This window comes from Mustela erminea, chromosome 11, assembly GCF_009829155.1.
Source record: "Mustela erminea isolate mMusErm1 chromosome 11, mMusErm1.Pri, whole genome shotgun sequence".
NCBI classification, from domain to species: Eukaryota; Metazoa; Chordata; class Mammalia; order Carnivora; family Mustelidae; genus Mustela; species Mustela erminea.
The window spans coordinates 82404017-82426933 of NC_045624.1; the positions used below are offsets into that span (position 1 = coordinate 82404017).

At 36.8% G+C, this 22917-nt stretch overlaps 1 protein-coding gene and 1 long non-coding RNA gene across 5 annotated transcripts in view; one reads left to right on the forward strand and one right to left on the reverse strand.

The window, feature by feature from the left end:
* The window catches only part of LOC116568927, a 49369-nt gene extending 40190 nt beyond the window's left edge, over nucleotides 1-9179 (forward strand). For both annotated transcript variants that reach the window (XR_004276785.1, XR_004276783.1), the window contains exons 5-6: nucleotides 8436-8733; nucleotides 9000-9179. This is a non-coding gene — a long non-coding RNA (uncharacterized LOC116568927). The remainder of the gene's footprint in view (nucleotides 1-8435; nucleotides 8734-8999) is intronic.
* The window catches only part of GNAI1 (G protein subunit alpha i1), an 83126-nt gene that overhangs the window by 2624 nt on the left and 57585 nt on the right, over nucleotides 1-22917 (reverse strand). For all 3 annotated transcript variants that reach the window (XM_032304762.1, XM_032304764.1, XM_032304763.1), the window contains 4 exons: nucleotides 16347-16504; nucleotides 12671-12799; nucleotides 6928-7057; nucleotides 5664-5817 (listed from right to left, as the gene is read on the reverse strand). In XM_032304762.1, the coding sequence (XP_032160653.1) occupies nucleotides 5664-5817; nucleotides 6928-7057; nucleotides 12671-12799; nucleotides 16347-16504 (571 nt within the window). The remainder of the gene's footprint in view (nucleotides 1-5663; nucleotides 5818-6927; nucleotides 7058-12670; nucleotides 12800-16346; nucleotides 16505-22917) is intronic.

Below are 22917 nucleotides of genomic sequence, written 5' to 3' on the forward strand. Positions count from 1 at the left end.
CTGAGTACAAGAACTGAGGAAGTAGTCCGTATCTAAAGACAATCACACACATACTCCACGAGGCAGCCATAGGGTCTCAGTGTGCCCTTGACAGAGCCACAGACAAATGTTCATCAGAAGACCTGTAAAAGACTATTCATGGCAGAACCAACTTCAAGGTTAGGAAACAACCCCCAAGCTCATTAGCAGTAGACTGGCAAATAAAGCTTGTGTAGCTGCACAATGAGTTTCCAGACAGTAATGAGAATTGATAAAGTACTATTGCTATGCACAGCATGGAGGAGGTCCAGAACCACATTGCGGAACAAGCCAGACACAGAGAGTATATAACTGTACGATTCAACTGATGTTTGGAAAAAGATGGAAAACAACCAAAATTGATAAAAAATTATGAAAGTCATAATTACGTGCACGCGCGTGCGTGTGTGTGTATGGAGGGTGGGGGTTGTGACTGCTTAAGACTGTGAGGAGCATGACAGGGTTTCTGGGGACCTGGTAATATTCAGTTTCTTGATCTAAATGGTGAATATATCTGCATTTTCATTTTTTAAAATTCAGTGAGCTTCACATTTATGCTAAGCGTGCACGTATGTATATAGTTTATATATGTACATATACAATACCTCAAAAATGGTCCTTCTGGAAAAAAAAAAAACAAACTCTCTTTTGCAGTAATAACAAAATTACTTGCTTGGCTTCAGGGTCCCGTTAGCCTGCTTGGTAAAGCTATTCCGAGACCCCCTCTCCCCCATCTGTGGCTCACGACATGTCAGGCAGGACCCTATACACCAACTCCCACCTGTGATACTAAGTGCTTTCCCTCCACTTTCCATATCTTGGCTTTTGTAAAGAATGCTGCAACAGATGTGGCGGTGCAAGTGTTTTCATTCTTTTTGGAAATATTCCCAGGAGTTGAATTGCCAGATCGTATTCCAATTTTTATTTTTTGTGGGACTCTCCATACTATTTACCATAGTGGCTGTACCAATTTACATTCTCACCAACAGTGCAAGAGGGTTTCCTCCTCTCTACATCCTCACCACACTTGTTTCTTTGATAATACCTGTTCTAACAGGTGAAGTGATAGCTCACTGTGGTTTTGATTTGCATTTCCCTGATGATTAGTAATTTTAAGCCCCTCTTCATGGACCTGCCGACCATCTGTATGTCTTCTTTGGAAAAATGTCTATTCAAAGCCTCTAGCCATATTTTAGTGTTTTACTATTGAGCTGAAGCTCTTGATAGGTTTTCAGTATTAATCGTTATCAGATACATGATTTGCAAATATCTTCTCCCATTCCATAGGTTGACTTTGCATTTTGTTGATGGTTTCCTTTGCTGTGTAAAAGCTCTACAGTTTGATGTGGTCCTACTTGTATATTTTTTGCTTTTGTTGTCTTTAATTTTGATATTAGATCCAAAACAGCATCACCAAGACCAATATCTCAGAGCCACTGCTTGTTTTTTTTCAGGAGTTTTATGATTTGGAGTCTTAATTTTAAGTCTTTGATCCATTTTAAGTTCATTTTTGTGTATGGTGTAATACTGTGGTCCAGTTTTCCCAGCACAATTTTTTTAAGAAACTGCCTTTTCCTCAGTGTGTGCTCTTGGCTCCTATGTTGTAAATTTTTTTATCATATGTGTGTGGGTTTTCTTCTAGAGTCTCTATTCTGTTCCTCAGACATATGTGTCTATTTTTATACCAATGCCATATTGTGTTGATTACTACAGCTTTATAATATAGTTGAAAATCAGGGAACATGCTGACTCTGGCTCTGTTCTTTCTCAAGATTGCTTTGGCTATTTGGGTTCTTTTGTGGTTCCACACAAATTTTATGATTGTTTATACTGTTTCTGTGGGAAAACAAAATGCCATTGGAATTTTGATAAGGATTGCATTGTACCCACAGATTGCTCTGGGTTGTAGAGGTATTTTAACAGTATTTTTCCATGAACATGGAATATCTTTCCATTTATTTAGGTCTTCTTCTACTTCTCTTACCAATGTCTTGTAGTTTTCAGTGTAGAGATATTTATTTATTCCTAGGTATTAATTTATTTATTCCTCAAATTTATTCCTAGGTATTAATGCGGTTGTAAATAGTATTTTAATTTCTTTCTGATACTTCATTACTAGTGTATGGAAATGCAAAATATTTCTGTGTATATACCGTGTATCCTGCAATTTGACTGAATTCATTGATTAGTTTAATAGGCGTTTGGTAAAGTCTTTAGAGTTTCATATATATCTGTCATGTGTAAATAGTGATGGTATTCCTTCTTCCTTTCCGGTATGGATGCCTTTTATTTCTTGTCAAACTGCTCTGGGTAGCACTTCTAATACTATGTTGAATAAAAGCGGCAAGACAGGGATTCCTTGTTTTGTTCCTGATCTTAGTGGACTGCAGTTTTTCACTGTTGGAAGTATGATGTTAACTGCGGGTTTATAATGTATAACCTTTATATACTGAGGTACATTCCCTCTGCACCCACTTTGCTGAGCTTTTATCATAAGTGAATGTTGAATTTTGTCAAAGGGTTTTTCTGCATTTGAGATAAGACTTTTTAATTTTAAGGTGGTATATCATGTTGATTTGCAAATGTTAAACTACTCTTGTGTCCCTGGAATAAACCCCACTACATCATGGTGTATGATCCTTTGAACAGATTGCTGAATTCTGTTTGCTAATATTTCATTGAGGATTTCTGCATTCATGTTCATTAGGGATATTGGCCTATAATTTTCTTATGTCATCCTTGTCTGGTTTTGGTATTGGGGTTATGCTGTCCTCATAAAATGAGTGTGGAAGTGTTCCCTCCTCCTCCATTTTTTTGAAAGAGTTTTAGAAGGACTAGTATGTATTCTTGTGTAAATGGTGGTAGGATACACCAGTAAAGCCACTTGGTAATGGACTTACTTATTGGGAAGTTATGATTATGAAGTAATTGGTCTGAACAGATTTTCTATTTCTTCATGACACAGTCCTGGTAGGTTGTATGTTTCTAGGAATTTTTATACTTTTTCTAGACTGTTAAAATAAGTTTACATTTTAATGTAACTCAGGTTGCTAGCAGACTACCATATACTTTACAAATCAAAATTTAATTTATTAAATCACAATAAGGTTGATATTCTGAATTCCTAAAGCAATAAACTGTGTCTTATGGATAGAAGTTAATGCAACCTGTCAATTAAAAATATGCTTTGGGAAAACAGCTTGCACTGAGTGCATAGCTCAACTTGCTGTATATATTATGGGTATGCTCCGTGCCAAGAGCTACAAGATATATGAATAAACTCATGAGCACATTTCTCATCTGATTTTAATTAAGATTGGCAAGGATGTGGTGGGAGGGTGACAGAACTTTTCTCCATGCGCTAGAACCGTCATGTATAAAGGCAGGGATAGGTGATAACCTGGGTCACGAATGGAGACCTGAAGCACTGAAAGGGAGATAGAAGAGATTTGAGAAAACAAATCCCATGAGTTTAGTTTGAGTTTCAGGGGCTAAAAAGCATGTACATATTCAACAAGCAGCTGGAAATGGAAGCCTGAGGCTCTAGAGAGAAATGAGAATCGACCTTGGAATATAACATGTTGAGAATAAACAAGACTATGAAAAGAGAGTGCGCTCAAGGATCAGAGGTTGCAGATGGAATGTGCTAAAATGCCAACATATGGATATTTAAGCAGAAGAGGGGGAAAGCGGAGCAGGCAGTGGTAGAGAGAAACCAACCACATAGTTTAGAGGCCATACAGGCTTCTTCCGTGGAAAGCCAACAGTCGTGGGAATTAAACAGTGCAGCAAGCAGTGCTTGCAGTGCTGCAGCAAGCAGCAGCGGAATCAAAACTCAGGATTATCGTGTAAAGTCCTCATTGCAGGCCCTAACCCTGGGCATGAGGAAATTACGTGACAACATGAGAAATAATCTTGGCGGCTCTGAAATCCCTACTGGTATGTGGTATTTATGGATTCATGTGAGCACTCTGGTAGTATTAGCACAGAATGGCTACTTGATAATAGAAAATGACAAAAATAAACTGGAAGATGAAAGTATAGGCAAAACTGAGGCACCCTGGTTCTGGCTAACGTCAAATTTGGAGACAGAACTATAATTTTATTCCTAAGAAGCACTACAGTGTTTCAGAACAAGGTGACCAGATACTATGACTTTCAAAAAGAAAAACGTTTAAAAGTAAACAACTATGTGAAATAATTATGAAGTCTAACCCTGGAGTACACATCGAAAACCCCTGTAATAATGAATAGCGTGATTCTATTTGTCAAAGAACCTTCCCCTTTGGTTCTAGTGCGGATTTAATTGTGGGGGTCTGGCTGTTAAGGGTCTGGGTGCAGGAGTGCCACAGACGTGGGTCTGGACGGTCACTGAGCTCCAGGGTTCTCACCTGCAGGAGACAGATGTGAGGGCACTGCCATCACGGAGCTGTTTTATCAGTGACTGTGACAGGGCAGTAAATATTCATTGTACAATGTACTCCCTGTAAGACTGAAATTGTGTTTATAATGAAACAAGTTCTTGAGACTTTAAAAAAAAAAAAAAAAAAGGTGGCACAGGTCAGGTTCCCTGTTCAGCAGGGAATCTGCTTTTCCCGCTGCTCTTCCCTTGGTTTGTACACACTCTCTCTCCCCCTCTGTCTCTAGCAAAAGTAAGTAAGTAAGTAAATAAATATATAAAATCTTAAAAAAAAAAGAAGTCTTAAAAGAAAGGATGGAGTGAGGGTGAATAACTTGTATCAATTAGCTAAATGAACCAAATCCTATAAACCAGTGGTAGTCAAACTCTTTTTATTTGAGGCACAAAGTTCTCCTCATTAAAATAAAATCTTATTCAGAAACCCAAAATGTAAACTAGATTAACAACAAAGTCACTCGACTTTAATAAAAGAGATGCTGTGTGCATGTCCTGGTGGCAGAGAGAAATGTCTCCATTTCTGGGACCCACTTTTCAAATGCAGCCCAAGAGGTTCCAAGAAACACAACTAAAACCAAGTTTTAACACAACTTCTGATTTCACAAAGGGAATACTGAGACCCAGGTAAATTAATGGCCTTGTTCAAGATCAAAGAGCTCATCATCAGAGGCCAGGACTGTCGCTCAGGCATGCGAACCATTTCCTGCCTCAGGGAAGTGACAGGACCATTAACAGTCTCATTACCAGTGCTAGGATTTCTTGCGAACCTTTGCCTGACTCCCCTGAAAAGTTAAGTAATTTCACAGATTCCTTCTTCAGATATCCCCTACAATTACGGCTCATGTTCCTTTGTAGTAACATGCTGCACTGCTTTAGGGGTATATCGGTGTTTGAGATTCGGCTGTGTGCACAGACCTGTCTTAGGGTGCGTCACACATACCTGACAGGAGATCTGGTCACTGGATAAAAAAACCAGTATTTTAAGTTTCTGAAGACTTGGAGTAATCACAGAAAACGATCTTAACAGCTTTTCCATACAACTATGCTATTTTCAATCATCTTAGCTAAACCTCAAGAAACTATCTGTCCTTGAGCATAGTTTAATAATCTCCCTTAAAGGTAAGAGTTATTAAGGCAAAGACTCAAAATCTATAACTGAAATTTTGCATTAGGGGGACTCTCCCTAGAGATCCATGATTTGACAAGTTATCCACAGAGAGCAGCATACCTGCGTATTCTGGATAGCAAATAGTGAGAGGGCTCTTTTTGATTTTTTCTTCGAAGAGATCCTTCTTGTTTAGAAAAAGTATAATAGAAGTATCTGTAAACCATTTGTTGTTGCATATGCTGTCGAACAACTTCATGCTTTCATGCATTCGATTCTGTAACAGAAAAAAATATTATCTGTCATGAGGGCAAGGATTTGGAGAAGCACTACTTTTTAAAAAGCACTAAAATAAAACAGAGCTTAGTCAGCTGAACCCCGCGTACCATAAAAATACATTCCTGTCATTTAGGGACAAGGACACTTGATTACAGGTGAGGTGCATGTGTTTTGCACTCCACCGGTGCTCATGGAGTGTCCACCACGGGTCACTGGGCCTGGGGACCCCTGGCTTCAGGACCCTGCAGTATACAGCTGCCAAGTGCTAACATCTGAGGAGAGACCTCGCTGCTACGGGGGGAATCAAAGTTTCCATTAAAAGACAAGGAGAGGTTTTGTAAAGATTAATAAATTAAACTGAGCAAGCTGAGACACAATTAGCCCAATACTCTAAAGATAATGGCGTATCGGGGAAGGAAACCTCCAATCTTGTTTCCAGCCCTTCCAGTACCTGTGTTTTCTAAAAGGGCATGGATACATTTTATAGTGCCAAATTGAGAGAAATGGATGTATGACGGGATCGTGTACCTACTGCCCTGTAATGGTATGTGCCTGATTTTAAAAACACAAAAGTGACATTGTGAGCTCTTTCCCCCACCCCCCAGTGTGTACTAACATTAATTTAAAATGACAGAATTTTAAATTTCTATTTGAAAATATTTCCTCTAACGGTATGTTGGAACACATCTGAAAATTACACATCAATAGCAAAGTATAACCTGGTTCAAAGATAACAGAGCTGACAGAAGTAACATTTAAGAAAAATGAGCCTTGGACTATTATGGGAACTAAGTTTACTTTCAGACATTATGTAGAGAACCACATACAGGAAATGCACAGTTAAGCATAGAGGGTTGAAGTGAGATTAACTATCAGTCTTTTCATCTTTTGGGGGTCTGTGCTTCTTGAGTGAGTATACTTCCCTTTTATTACAAAAACAGAAGAGCTAGAGAGAGAGAGAAAAAAACAAAACAAAAAAAAAGCCTGAACTTTCAAATAATTCATGCACTAAGAAGAATTACTCAAGAATTTTTCTCAGAAAAAATTCTTGGCAACATCTCCAGCCCTTCAGATTTCACACTTAATCTTCAACAGTAGCTCTACTTGCCATTTCTTCATCTTCAGCTAGAACCAGGTCATAGTCACTGAGTGCCACACAGAAGATGATGGCGGTCACTCCTTCAAAGCAATGGATCCATTTCTTCCGCTCAGATCTCTGTCCTCCCACATCAAACATTCTGGAAGAGAAGCAGTGCATTGGACATCACATTAAATGTCCAAAAGCTCTGGGGGGTTCTATAACATCATCAAAAAAGCTCCAAATTGCAGGGAGATGTGGGATGGAAAGAAAGGAGAACATTACAGGAGGAAAATAATGTCAGAAACTGGTTTTCAAAAAGGGAAAAAAGTCTGGTTTTTAAAAACTGTTGATTGAAAACAAAGCCCAAAATACCCTCAAAAAACAACACATTCATTAACATATGAGAACACTTAGATCGGAACATTAAAGCAGAAACAGCAGAAACGAATGAGTGGACTGCACTATGAGTAAACATTGAGAAGTCATAGGAAGCAGCCGGCAATGCGGAGATAATAGGGCATATTCAATTTGACAAAGTCACAGAACATTAGAGGCAGAGGACACAGTCCCCTCTTCCCACTACAGAATGCTTCCTCTCTCTCAGAGGCAACAAGTAGGACTCTGACATGGAGAAGAAACCTTGTTCCATAAGAAAAAGCTGAGCAACAGGGGGGGAAAAGGTTGCCTAAATTAACAAGTAAAACCATGGTATAGAAACAAAAATAAGAGATGGAATGGATCAATGGGTTAAGACTACTAACAGTCTTAAAATTTAGAGTAAAAAAAAAAAGTAGTTATACAATATACCATAGTAGACCATTATAGCTTAGTGCAGGGTAGTAACACAAGCTGTATACAGACAATGATCTTTTCCTTATAAGAGTATATTAAGTTAAGCAAAAGTTGAAATTCACATATTGTTATGCAACCTAGAAATAACCACTTATATAATGGAAACACGATGCAAACTGGTACATTCTAAAAGGGTCCATTTATCTCGATGGTGCACTAATTAAAACAGTCCCTATTTAATTCTCAGGCAAAAAGAATTTCCCTGCAGAGTAGCGCTGGCCTATAAACCAAATCTGAGTGCATCAACTAATATTGTTAAGTGTCCTTCATTCTATTGGGTTAGTTAGCGAATTGTTAAGTGTGCTACATCACAAAATGATTCTACCACACAATGAATTAATATGGGTGGGACACAAAAAAGAGAGCTGGTAATAAAGATCAAATAAGAACAAAATAAAAGAACTTAAAATGATTACCCATTTGTTAAGCTGCCAAGAACACGAGTTGAAAATAAGCTTACCGAAAAGACTATTCAATAACTCCTCTGATCAAATGGCACATATATCCCGATTACTCAATGTAAAATAATAACCAAACCAAACCCATCCCATCCCACAATTTCCTTCTGTGGTGGTGAGTTTTATGTGTCAATTTGGCCATGAAGCTAGTCAAACACTGACGTAAGTGCTGCTGTGAGGGTATTTTATCACCGTAGTTAACATCTCTAATTGGTGGTCTTTCAGTAAAGAAGAGATATCCCGGCTGATGTGGGCAGACTTCATCTAAACAGCTGGAAGGCCTTAAGAACAAAAACAGGTCTTGCAGAAGGAAAAGAAATTCTACCTCAAGACTGCAGCATCAGTTCCTGTCCAAGCCTGCACCTGCCAGCCCCCATGGTCCTAGAAGTCAATTCCTTGGAAGGGACATGAAGTGACTGTAGAATTGAGTAAGAGGGAGAGGCTAGAAGAATCTTGACTTACTCAACAGAAAAAGCCCAGATTGCTCTGAAAAGATGGTCAGTTAGAAACACAGACATAGAAGGTAATAATTTTGGAGATATTCCTATCTTAGGGGATATTTTATCATCATGAACATAATGTTGGGAGGTATTTGAATATTAAAGATGTTTTTGATGAGTTCTCAAAAGGAACTCAAAAGGAGAAAAGGTAATCATTTGCAAAGTCCCAAAATCTTCGCTAGACTGTGCTCTAGTGCTGGGTGTTAGGGGATGAACTAGAATATTAGTTGAGGAAATTTCCAAGCAAAGTGTGCAGGGTATGGTTTTGCTTCTCTCCTTGTTGCTATAGTAAAATATAAGAGGAATGAGAGAGAAACTGACAAAGGAGCCATTAAGCCAAGAGGAACCAGAGAAGGCCATGTGACACAAGAACACCAAGGATTTCTGACCACAACCAGAAGCAGGAAGAAGCAAGAGAGGATTCTTCCCTAGAGCCTTCAGAAAAGGACAGTCCTGCTGACATGTTGTTTTCAAAGGCTCCAGAACTACGAAAAAATAAATTTGTTGTTTTATGCCATCTACCTTGTAGAAATTTGTTAAAGCAAGGTGGAGGGGGATATATTCATTTCCTAGGGCTGCTGTATTTTTCACTATAGCAATTACCTCCTGATAATTATATTTATTTCATCTCTCCCTGCCCCCTGCTTCCCAACAATGTAGAGACAAAGACTTTGTTGTACTTCATCAATATTTGTTGAATGAATGAATGAACTCTATCTACAGAATATTTTAAAATACCTTCAAGCAATAACAGACGAGCTTTACAAAATTCAAGATCTAGGTCTTCCAGCTATGCTGTGGAAATGTTAAAGGTAAGAGAGCTTTAACTTGATGAAATCAAGTAATTTAACTACACACACAAAAATCTCTAATTTAGAAACAAAGAACCTTTCATCTAAACCAGTACTTCTCAAGCGCTAGTATAAAACAGAATCACCCGAGGGATAAAGTTGATGCTGCAGATCTGGGAACCATACTTTTGAATCACTGGTCTAATTCCTTAGCCAAGGAGCAAAAATGACTAAAATCTGATGTTACAAATGACTGTGCCTAATGCATTATTTCTTTTTCACACATACATTAGAATTATCTTTAAATTCTGAACTATTTTTTTTAACCAAAAACTGAAGAAAATTATAATACATTCTGCTTCACATGAAGAGATTAGACTTTTTTCTAGCATCAAATAGTGGAATGAATTTGAGTTTCCTTAGGTTTTATTTTTAGGGGGAGAGGGAAAAGGTGCAGGGGAATACTGAACATTCTGAAATGTTATGACTTTCTTCAGACTGTGACCTAACAATTCTGGGACCCAGACTGACTGGTACAAAGCTAGCTGACCATATAAGCCCATCAGCCTTATAACATACTCCAAAACCCATTTCACACTTATAGTACTATAAAAAAGGAAGACACATTTGTCTTATAATTTTATAATAGAAGGGGTATTCCAATTTTGTATTTGGCAAAATTATTAGAGTAAAACTATTGATTTCTTAAAGCAAAATAATCCATGTAGACACTTTCTACAAATGCCTAGTCACAAAAGTGATAATACAGATTCTTAAATTATAATGCTTGATTGCCTCATTTTGAATTTAATTCCCATCATACCAAAACTAAGTGAAACTGAAATTTTACATCAGCTGTTAAAATAAAACAATGAATTACACTACTAAGACACACTCAAGAGTTCCCAGTAGACTTATTCTAAGTACATTTCTGCCCTCATTCTTCTGAGGCTCATTTAACATACAAAAAAGCAAAGTTAGAACCATATGTTAGCAATGATAGTAATTTAACAGAATTCAAATCCAAAATAAGATAAAATTTATCTCAAGTTCCTGACAAACCTATGTTCAAGGCAGCAAGTGAAAACAGTACCTAAACACGTCCTATGAAATTCTACCTCACCCAAGGAGACTAGAGATGAATGGACTTCCGGGGAGCAGCATGCTGAGAGCCGGCTTTACTGAATCCCAGCCCTTCTGTAATGACGAAATGACAACTCTGAGAAACCGAGGCTGGAAGTGAAGAGTATGGTCTGGCAGGTGAATGTTTAAGGTGAATCGAACCAAGACTGAAAGTGAATTTTGTACAGACTGCCTAAAGTGCTGAATGACTGCACATTTCCCCATTGACAGAGCTCTTCATTTCCCATTGAGGCAATAACCTCATTTGTGTTTACACCTCTGACAATGGGCAAGATGGCAATGCTCTGTGCCAAGAACCTTAACCAAATGGCCACTTTACCTACTAGGGTAACCTGACTCAAGAATTTGCTCTTGTTAACCCCCAACTCCATGCATTTTCTCCTCAGACTACATTTGTTAGAGCACAGTCATTGCTTGAACATAACAATCAACATTAGCTTTTTTAAAATAAGGCATTTAAAATAAAGCAAAAAGGAAAAATATATGTACATATCAATCAAAGTAAAAAAAAAAAAATAGAAAACTCTGAAGCCTCATTTTGACAGTGAGTTTCCTTAAAATTATTTTGTAACTTTAAGATAAATATGACAATAGTTCCCAGATCAATGCCATTTAAATACCAGACTATTTAAATATTAATGTTTTACTATTCCCAGCTTTGGTCATTTAATATCCTAGAAACAGTAAACAGATTAAAAGACAGTAAATGATTTTGGTAAGAGCTATTGCTAGCAGCCAAAAAATGTCCACTGACAGCTTAAAAACTGGTGAAACAGGGAAGAATTTAAAGCAGATGAAAAACTTGATCATGTATTAAAGTACAAAATTACATGGTCAGATAAAGTAGTTATAATCTATAATTCTGTTTTTTAAAAAGCAGCACAATGTTTGGGGTTTTTTTGGAGGGAAGCTGCCATAGAAAATTAAAATTCAATTTCAGTTTTCTGGAAAATTCAATTACATGAACCAGTGAATATGGGATAAATTAGTGACAAATGATAGTAACAAATGTACCTAAGATACTTATGGAAGGGGGGTGCCTGGGTGGCTCAGTCTTGATTTCAGATCAGGTTATTATTTCAGGGTTGTGAGATCAAGCCCTACTAATATTTTCTCTCTCCCTCTCCCACCCCGTCATTCGCACCCATGCTCACGTGCGTGTGCTTGCTCTCTCTGAAGAAGTAAATACTCATAGAAGGAATCCTAAGTACAGTTGCATATATGTAATTGTACTTCCACAACTTATTAACAGTGAGCTTCTTTATGAATATTTTTAATCTTCGACTAGAAATCTTTTAATGCTTTCAGAAGCTCTGCTTTATTATAACTGTTTCAAAGCATTAAACTGAAGCAAATTCCAACAGATTTTTTTCATACTTTAAAAAATGAGGAACATAGATCTGTAAATTAGTGCTTCACTGAACTTCCCTGAGTCTAGTTCATTCCAAAATGAGTGTATTGGACAAAACGAGCTCCAAGATCCCTTGCGTTTCAAAAAGTTACAATTCAGTGCTTCTCTGCTCAAACCTCAGTAATTCAATATTTGGTACACACTCCAAATTAAATGGCATTTTCATCATGAAAAAGTGCAAACATGTTTGCATGAATAAAAATTTTCATGAAAAATTTTAAGGTATTCTTGATTTTTAGTATTTCCATAAATAAGCAGATAATCAATAAAATTCTTTTTTTTAACCTAAGAATATATAGCAATACTTTCTCCAAATATACAATAGCAGAACAATTATTTTCCATTTGGAAATAAAAGGCCAACTATTTTATTTAAATCACTCTGAAAAATATAGACAAGAGATCTGCATGGCCATTTCTTCTTAAATATATAAATATTCCTAAGAATGTTTCTTGTCCCCTTTCACTCAAAATATTTTGTCCAGTCACCTAAGAAGAATGTTTTGTAATTTCTAGCTCTGTTTTTAAAAGCTTTTATTAATTCTACCACATTTCTTTACTAAACAAAGTGTTTGATACCTACATTTGTTAAATGATATGCTTTGAAGCTACTCACTTAAAATGAAGATCTTTGAAAGTAAAATGGGTTTCAACAATTCCTGTCGTTTTCACTCTGGTTCTGAGAACATCCTGCTGAGTTGGGATATAATTTGGTTGTGCTATTCTGTCCAAGTCATTCAAATAGCTGAGGAAATAAACAAAACAATATGCTAATAGTTAATACAGCCATTAAAGATCATCTACACCAAGGAGTAAAACATTTTGATTCATGCAGGATTCTAAATTATTAGACATTTTTATATTTCTGTGTAATGATATAATACAACCAATTTGTTTTATATGTTATGCAATTCCCATTGAAATGAAAATTTTTATACTTCTCCAGCCATAAAGCTCTTTTAACATTTTCTAGGTATTGTGTACTTTGCTTTCCCAGGACATGAATTAGTAATTGTCCTTGTTGGAAACAGAATAATAACTTCTTAAAAACCAGATACAACCAACTGCACACTAGGAGTTTGTTTCTCTTTATCACACTTTAAGGTAGCACTGTGTTTATTTTCCAGACATCTGTCTTTATTCTCCAGACATCTGAGGATTGAGAAAGTTTTAAGTTTTTGAGAAAGTAATGAGTAAACCTCTAGCCAAAGGCTACAATCACCTTTTTAACCAGCTTTAAGTTACACATAGGAAAACACTGCACATGCTCTTTTACTCTGCATCTTCTTGGATCCCTGAATCAATATTCACATTTTACTTCCCACTGATCTTAGTTACCCACCCATTCAATACCCTCTGCCAACAGTGCCAAATATGTTGGGCTACTAAAATGTCATGGTGTCATTTTATATGGTAAATAATGTTATTAACAAAGTCCAGGTATGGAGAGATTAATATGAACCTGAGTGGTTACAGAAGCACTCCTAGACAGTGAGGGTTGTAAAAAGAAATCTGAATGATGGGATGGGAAAAACAGTGCCATCCCACATCAGGGGAAGTAGTCAAATAGTATGGAGGCAGGAATAGTCACCTTGTTTTGCAGAAAGTAAGGCCCCTAGGAGGTTGTGCATAAACTCAAAGGAGAAGTCTGGAATTGATCCTAAGGTCAGCTGAGCGTGGGGAGGCATCCCTACAGTGTTTTCTGATACCAGAGTGGAGTGGTCAAAGACAAGTTAGAAATACATCTATGTCTATTACAGTGAGGCACCAACGACTACAACTTTAATTGCTATTATCCTCTGAATCTCTTCCTTAGCCATTTAGAACAGGCCTTGCAAACAAAAGGAGCTCAATAAATATTTGATTCATAGAGATGGAGCTGAAAAGCTATCCAAACACTGAATTAGGAATCAAACGTGTTTTAGAAAGTTAAGTCTAAGTATGTGATAATGATACTAGGATTCGTAGAAGATAGCTTGAGTTACACATATTGTATTTATTGAGCTGAGAAATAATACTATCTTATTGTTGCACTGGTGATAATCCCCCAGTACTTTAGTGGGTGTTTTTAATTATACATATATAATGTTATACATTATCGTAAGAAAATCTAATTTAATAAACAACTAAACAGGTCATGGCAATATTTTACTAATTGTCCCTCTGAAGCAGTGTGTTACTCTTCTTTAAAATGTGCTCTGATTACTCAGATGCATTTCTTTGCTTAAAATTGCTACAGTTCTAATAGTCTCTCAAAACAATGCACGTTGTATTTCAGCAAGATAAATAAGAAAGACAGTCATCATGAAAAATTCCCAATTGTTTTAAATGATCATGAATTTAAAGCAAATAGGTGGCTAGATAGTCCTAAATTGCAACTTGGCAGCATCCCCCCACCTCTAGTCCAAAAACTCAGAAATCAAAATGCACTGTGACCACTATGGAAAAAAATATTATGACTTCCTTCATTCTTGAAAAATGCTCCATTATTGCTGTCTTAAGGTCAGAACTACTACTGGGGAGCCCACATGACTTATTTATCTCAGTGTACACCCACACACGTGAGCACAGGAAACAAGTCTTGGTCATTAGCTTGCGTGGTCCAGGAAGTCCCACCACATGGGGAAATTGATGTCAGTCGATTATTCCTCAGAAGCACCCCTTATTTACTGAAAAAGCTCCCCTTGCTGGGCTCAGCTCGAGCAACCTTCTCAACTAACAGTGATTCCCATTTAGATCTTTCTGCAGGTGCTGGTGGTGCCAAAGCAAATAATGTGGTCTAAGAGCTGTGTTCTTGCTGTAAATAATTTTCTTCTAATTTCTCTTCTAGCCTCTGTATAGTGTATTCATTCATTCATCATTAAACAAGGGCACAGCGAATGACAACTATGTGCCAGGCAAAAGAGAAAGAACAGAGGGTGAGAACAGACCTGACTGAATTTACAGTGTAGCGTCAGAGATAGAAAACAATCCTTTCAATACAAATACAAATCACGTTACCTCAAAATGTACAATGTGAGTGCTCTAAAAGAATTATTTTGTATTATTAGTATATAAAACAGGAAGACAAAGACATAGTCTGTGAGTCATGGGATATACAGCCTAAGAAACGATGATACCAGTTGGAGAGGGGAGCTACGTGCTGGGTAACACGTTACATCCACATGTATAAAATACCTACGAAATAATGTATGTGGTTTACATGCTGTAAAGCACTAAACATACAGATTAGGAAACAGCAAAATAAATATTGGTATGGGTTACACACTAAGGCGTATTACCTACTCCTTCACACGGAATCACTCACGGAACACGTGCCGAGCGCTCTTGCTGTGTACCCAGTGACCTGCAGCCGCGTGATCACCAGCAAGAACCGCCCCCATCTGTCTGTCTGTTCACTGTGCTCAAGTGCGTGCATTTACCAGACCGCATTACTAACCACCATCTTCTATCTTACCCTCAACGTTCCTGAACGCCAATGGCTCGGTCAAGGAAAGGAGTAACATGCAAAGTAAAATGAGTGCACAGCACACGTTTTAAAACTAATTAATGCTACTCCTATCCGACATTTTTGAGTATGTATGCTACATTATGGGAACAAATACATGATTTTTTTTTTAACTGTAGCTAGATTACCAAGCAGAAAGCTACCTGACCAGGTTTTATCACAACTTGATTTATGAGCTTTCTGTAGCCACCACCTAGAAAATCAGGGCAGATTTTTCTTACAAAATACTATACTTAGTTATCTGTAAACAAGGTCTGATACAACAGGGCACATATAACTGACAACTTTCAAGCTTAGAGTACTTTACTCCATGAGAAAACATCTTGGGGTCAACACACACACCTTCAAAAGGGGTACATCTCATGCAAGGTGCCTGTCACTGGACAAACAACTCTTCTCAGGCACTATTAGCATAATGAAAAGAACAACACCACATACCCTCCCCTTGGGCTAGTCCAGGCAAACTAGAGATATACCCAAATTTTCAGTGAACTTTGCAAAGTTCCAATTTCTTGGAAACACTCCGCAAATAGTCCATTCTGCATGTTTCAATGAGAGTTACATAAGCTTTGAGTCTCTTGAGACACTTCTGGACACAAAGGAAGTAGCAGCAATGCTATCTACAAACACAAAAAACATGAAAGTCTTCAAATACCATCATCCAGAATATCCTGAGTTTTACAAGAACGTGTCAGCCAATTCTGCAATAACACTGACTGGGAGGTATATTTGACTTGCAAGTAATTATTCATGATAGTTTAGTTCTGAAGTTATGATTACTTACTATGCTGCAGAATCATTAAGCTGATACTCTCGGGATCTGTTGAAACAGGCTTGTACACCACTATCTTTCCACAATCTCTTTATAACTCCAGCAAGTTCCGCAGTCATAAAGCCTTCTTCAGCAGCTCCAGCAAGCACAAAGAGTTGGCGGGCATCATCCTGAACATTCAAAGACCATTTTTTTTTTTTTTCAAAGTAGAAAGGGCAGACATTATAGATGAAAAGTACAAAGGAAGGCATTACAGATTTACCAAAAGACACAATGCTGAAATTTCCTTCATTTCTCATTGGGGTCATGACTTTTGTTTCTCTGAAGCACCACTTAAAAAAAATTGGCTTAACTTAAAGTGCATAATCTTAAATCACGTGTCTATGTTTCGTAACATTAGTAATAGCTGTCAAGGCACTAGGAAACTGGAAGAATGACCTACACCTACACCTACAGTTCATGAGGGGACACGTGAGCCAACTCTGCACTGTCATGCAGTTTGTGGTGCACCGACAGTGATCAGTTTTGGACACAGAAGAATAGTGTATGCCCTACCCCTCCCACCCAAAATGTTTCTCAGAAGCACACTAATACCATTAGAGATTATTTTAAAATAGAATCTCATTAAATGTTGGCTTTCCGATAGTTTCTACAGAAGCAAAAGAAATTCAGAGGGGAAAAACCAACGTGGAGTAAGAAAAAGTTTCAGAGAATGATCTGAAATTTTCTAGAGACCCTAAAGTGTGTGTACATTAAAATCAGTGGGCCAGGAGGTGGGAACAGGTGTTTGTTAATACAGGCACAGGAAACAAAAAACACAGGTATGAAGCAGAAATACGACACATGTTGAAGACAGCATGCAAAATATTTTAAATGAAGGACTGCTGCATATCAAGTAAATTAAATTTTCCTTAAGTTTTGAGACTACAAATACTTAAATCATTCTGATCCATAAGTAATCAAGCACATTAGGTTAGGGCTGTCAAAGGAAATATAACATGAGACACTGATGCAATTCTAAATTTTCTACTAACCATGTATTTTTTTTAAGAAGGTAGAATGTAACAAGATACTTCAACCTATACATAAATGTTTCAAAATGTAATCAAGATAAAATTATTGAGATAATTCATATTTTTATTTATATTTCATCTTCAAAATCTGGCATTTCTTTTATACAGATAGCACATCCCAATTCTGCTTAGATACATTTTCTATTTATTTATTTATTTAGAGATACATTTTCAATAGTCTATAAAACTACAGTGCTGGATAACACAACTCCAGTTTTTAGGTAAAAACATAGTTAATCCAAAAATAGGGGAGATGTGAAGTTGCTAACTTCACAGAGGTTCCCTGTACCCTAAGACTTATAGCTTTATGTTAATTGGGTGGACAATCCCTAATTTTTCTCAAGGGGCGTTTTCCCAAAGTACTATGGTAAATGTTTATAAAGTGATGACACACATAATGACAAGGTATATAGTAGAGAAATTTTTGGTGACACAGGACAGCAAAGAGTACTAGCTGATAGTATGAATTCATTCTGCTGCCAATCTGTGAAAGTTTTTTTTTTCCAGATAGAACCCATAGTGAAAAATAATTAAGTAACTCAGTATGGGAACATATTATTCAAGCATATGTTTCCCTTTTTAGTAAATCACAAGAGAAATGCATGCAAGCAAGTAACACATGTACAACAGCCTTAATAAAAAAAACCAACATAATATAGTTTCAAGTCACTTTAGCTCCACTTACCTAACCACAGTAAACAACTATTCACTTTTTCAAATAATTACCTTATATGAGAAATTTCTAAATTTGGTCATTAACTAAATAACATCAAACATTATTTTCTCTGTCCATTTCAGAGAAGTACTTTTCACTTAGTAATTTTAATCAGCTTGCCTTATGATATATTTATTCAATTTCAATACAATTTCTTTTTTTTTTTTTTTAAAGATTTTTTATTTATTTATCAGAGAGAGAGAGGGGGAGAGAGCAAGCACAGGCAGACAGAATGGCAGGCAGAGGCAGAGGGAGAAGCAGGCTCCCTGCTGAGAAAGGAGCCCGATGTGGGACTCGATCCCAGGATGCCGGGATCATGACCCGAGCCGAAGGCAGATGCTCAACCAACTGAGCCACCCAGGCATCCCTCAATACAATTTCTTGATAGAAAACACTAATGCCTTCTAGTATGGGCCATAAGATCACATTCTCTTCAATCCTTCTAGGAAGAAGCCTGAAGAAAAGACCTGAGAAACTTTGGAAGCATATTTACATACTATCTCAGTTGCATTCAAAAATTTAACTTCTTCACAAAATGTAAAATACTCTCTCTTCCTCGAAAAACTAATTAGAATATTCACTTCCATGTCATTAGGAGGACATTATCAGACGTCTGTGGATGAGCTTTATGGTAATAAACTTAAGCAGCAAGCTACCTTAGTAATTATTCTACCTAAATTTGTGTTTGGTATAAAAAGACGCTGGGGCACAGAGAAGTTGGGCAACTTCTTTAAAAAGTTTCACAGGTGGGGCGTCTGGGTGGCTCAGTGAGTTAAAGCCTCTGCCTTCGGCTCAGGTCAGGATCTCAGGGTCCTGGGATCGAGCCCCACATGGCTCTGCTCAGCGAGAAGCCTGCTCCCTCCTCTCTCTCTGCCTGCCTCTCTGCCTACTTGTGATCTCTGTCAAATACATAAATAAATAAAATCTTAAAAAAAAAAAAAGATTTAACAAGTTTCACAGGTAATTGGTCACCCAATCACACCTACCAGCAAGCAACTAATAAGCAGCCATAGCCCAAGGCAAGATAACTGTTAACATTGTACAGTAGCAATGATCCCACCTGGCCATGGGATTAGGTCTTTTCAAAATTTATGTAAAATAATGTAACTTAAGAACATTTAGAAAGCAAAAGATGAGGGTACCAAAACAACCTGATAGAGGATAGAAAAAAGATTCTGATTACTAAAGAAAAGACTGAAGCTTAATCAGAAGGGATACAGGTTAGTAAAGCAGTATAGGTAGATGGGTAGTCTTCTCTGTTGTTGAAAGAAAAGTTGTTTGCCAGGCAATTTCTGAGTAGCAAGGAAAAATCCATGGGTGTGCCACATTAATATGTTCTCAAGCTAATAAGAATGAAAAGAAAATCAGATGGTGGGGAGAATGTACGCTCCAAGTCACATAACTGTGTGCTCTGGGAACTCAGAAAGGAGTTATGAAATGCTTGTGTGTCAGGAGACACGTCATAGGGCCTCTTTTCCCACTGATGGTCAGGAACACTTGGCATGCTGTATTTAGTGACAGCACATTTTATTCAAAGCTGACACCCACTTTATGAGAATTAGGAAGAGTCCTTCTGGGCTGGAGAAGGGAAGACGGAGGGACTGTGACAGCTGTCTTCTGACGTATTAAGTAAGGATCATTCAAGATAAGAGACTTCATTAGTAGGCATAAAGCTTCTATGAATTCTTAAGGCATCAAAGGATATCAGATTTCAATTTTTTAAGAGCACTTTTTAACAAAGCCATCCAAAGAAAACGGGGGATGGGGTGAGGGGGAGTGAGAGACTGAAATTTTTAAGCAAAGACTAGATAATTATTTATGGTAATACAGCAGAGAGAATTCATGAATGAAATTCGGGGTTTAAACAGAAAACATGAGAAAGCCCTCTTAAAATACAGACTAACTAATACGATAAAGGAGTCTTAAAAATAGTGACAATTCTAAATTTCTGGCCACAAGGATGATATATTGATGTCCTGATTAATACATGTATAGGAATCTTTAGTTCCAGTGACTTAGCTCTATTTTTTAATAACATTAGTCAACAATACTGAATACCACATATGAGAACTACTCATATTTAATCTACCACATGTCTATAGGATATAATCACCCCCAAAATTTAACACAACTATACCACTTTTATCAAAGTTAGTATACCTTTAAGGAAAATCTGAGAGTAGTGGAGTCACCACACCACCCCCACGGCTCATGGTGCCAATCCCAGACATTTCAAGAATTGCACTGGGGCCACCTGGGTGGCTCAATTGTTTAAATGGCCAATGCTTGGTTTCAGCTCAGGTCATGATCTCAGGGTGGTAAGATCAAGACCCCCACGGGTCTCCACACTCAGCAGGGAGTCTACTTGAGATTCTCTCTCTCCCTCTCCTTCTGCCCCTCCCCCAACTCTCACTGGCACACATGCTTGCTCTCTCTCTCAAATAAAGATCTTAAAAAAAAAAAAAAGAACTGCTTTAAGAAATAAACAAATGTAAAACATTTCCCCACCTAGAAACACAAATGTAATCAAAGTTAAAATGACTGAAGCAAGGAAATAGGAAGTCATTCTTCTTTTTTCCCATAGCACTACTTAACAGGGTGGGGGGAGCCTAAAAATAAAATAATCTCAGTTAATTTTAACTAAATTGCAGAGAGCAAAATTTTACTAAATTGTAGTGAGCATGAGCTTCTTTATATCAAGAAAGGAGATTACAATAAATGTTAGACAAATATAACTTTTATACACATATTTATGAATCATAAATATGTCTACTTTTTATTTTCAAGTTAATAAAATAAACAATGTTTTAGTGTTTCTTGGATGGACAATAGAACCTGCTATCAAAAGAGATATAAAAACATGTGCTACCTAATATATGAATTGAGGGAAATAGAAAAATACAGTGCTGGAGAGGCACATATTATATTTCAAATGAAGGTTAATTCTACTTTGCCCCATACATAAATCAATATTCCTTAGAATGAAAAATACTATAATCCTGTAACAACCTCTTAGTTCTCAAACATAAGCCAGAACAAAAAACTAATTAAAAAATCTATCTGGAAAAATAACAAGTAGAAATAAACTAGGATAAGTATATAGAAGAACACTCTGGTATTAAAGCAGATCAATAGGGAGGAAAAAATCCCAAATCTGAACTTATTATATGATATAGGTGGCAAGGTAAATTAGTAGGAAAGGGTATGATTATAAAAAAACAAAACAAAAACAAACAAAAAAACTCTACTAACTAAATAGCCATCTGAAGACAAAAAAAGAAATAATGTAGTTCTCAACCCTATGCATAAAACGTTTTGGAGTGATTACAGAATACAAGAGTAATGTTAAAACTGACTCCCTAAAAACATTTAAAATGAATATTTAGTAAATCTTTGAGATTTTCTAGATTTAAACACAAGAACAAACTAAACAGAACAAGATTTAAAAACCAAACACCATTAAGATTAAAGGCAGTAAGCAAAATGTGAGAGAAAATTTCTATTAGTGGACAAAGGATTAACACATTATGTACACACAAACAACATATAAACATGTAACACATAACACATACACAGATCATCAAAACAAGAAGACTCCAAGAGGTAAATGAGTAAGGCATAAAACAGGTCACTGACGCAAAGATAGAAAAATACAATTAATAAAGAGACAGAAAACTGTGCAATTTACTAAAAATTGAAAATGCAAATTAAATTGAGATAAGATTTACTAATAAATTAGCCAATATTTTTTGACGATAAGACTTCTAAATGTTGGTTTAGGGGGCTACGAAAAGGCACTTTAGTAAATGGGACAAGACAGTAAATTGACACAACTTTTCTCAAAGGCAATCTGGCAATGCAGGCAGAGAGACAGAAACTAACTAATGAAATAAACTACAAAATTAGAGAAACAGAAAAGCGGCCATTATGTGGGAGCATGCTGAAGCCTGGGGGAAAAGGGTGCTCAAAATTTCAGTCAATTCAAGCAAGGTTTTCTGCTCCTTATATCTTAAATATTAAGATATTTTATTTCAAGTAAGTACTTGAATTATTTCAAGTAAGTTCTTCTTAAACTATATGTGACAAAGGACCAGTCCTGTGTTTTATTTCCCAACTATTTCAGAACTATTAGTATTAGAAAAATAAAATTTATGCCACATAAAATATAAATCCATTTTTTTAAACTATCAAAGTTAGCATATAAATTACTCTGCCAATTACTATAAATTGAAGTGCTTACCCTTAATTTCAGAATTCATCTCGTGTGCATGCTTGTGGACACGGATTCATGAACCACACTTAGAGTAGCGCTGTTTTAAATGGTGCAGCGCCCAAGAAATGCTAACAGGCCCCTCCCTAATGCCTCCCTAACTTCACATTATTAGAAACAATAATTTATCATCCACAGACACTCATTCTGAGAGTTTTGAGAGGATAATCAGCATGAAATCTGATCACTCTATGCCATCCCAGAAAACAATTTTGTTTCCTCTGATTTTAAGTAACTAATGTGTAATCTGCTTTGCAAATCTGAAAACTTCCAAATATGAAATATTCCACAGCAAATTAGTCACCATCTCTGAAAATTTTACATCTTTTTAGTTAATTCTCATCAAATTAACCTACACACTAAAGTGTAATCCCAATCAAGATACCAACAGACTTTTTTGTTTTGCTACATCAGGGAGGTGGGGCATTAAGTTGATTCTCTAGTTCACCTGGAAGAGAAATGCATAATCACCTTCACACTTTGGTAAAAGAACAATGGGATAAGTGCTCTTACCTGCCAAATACC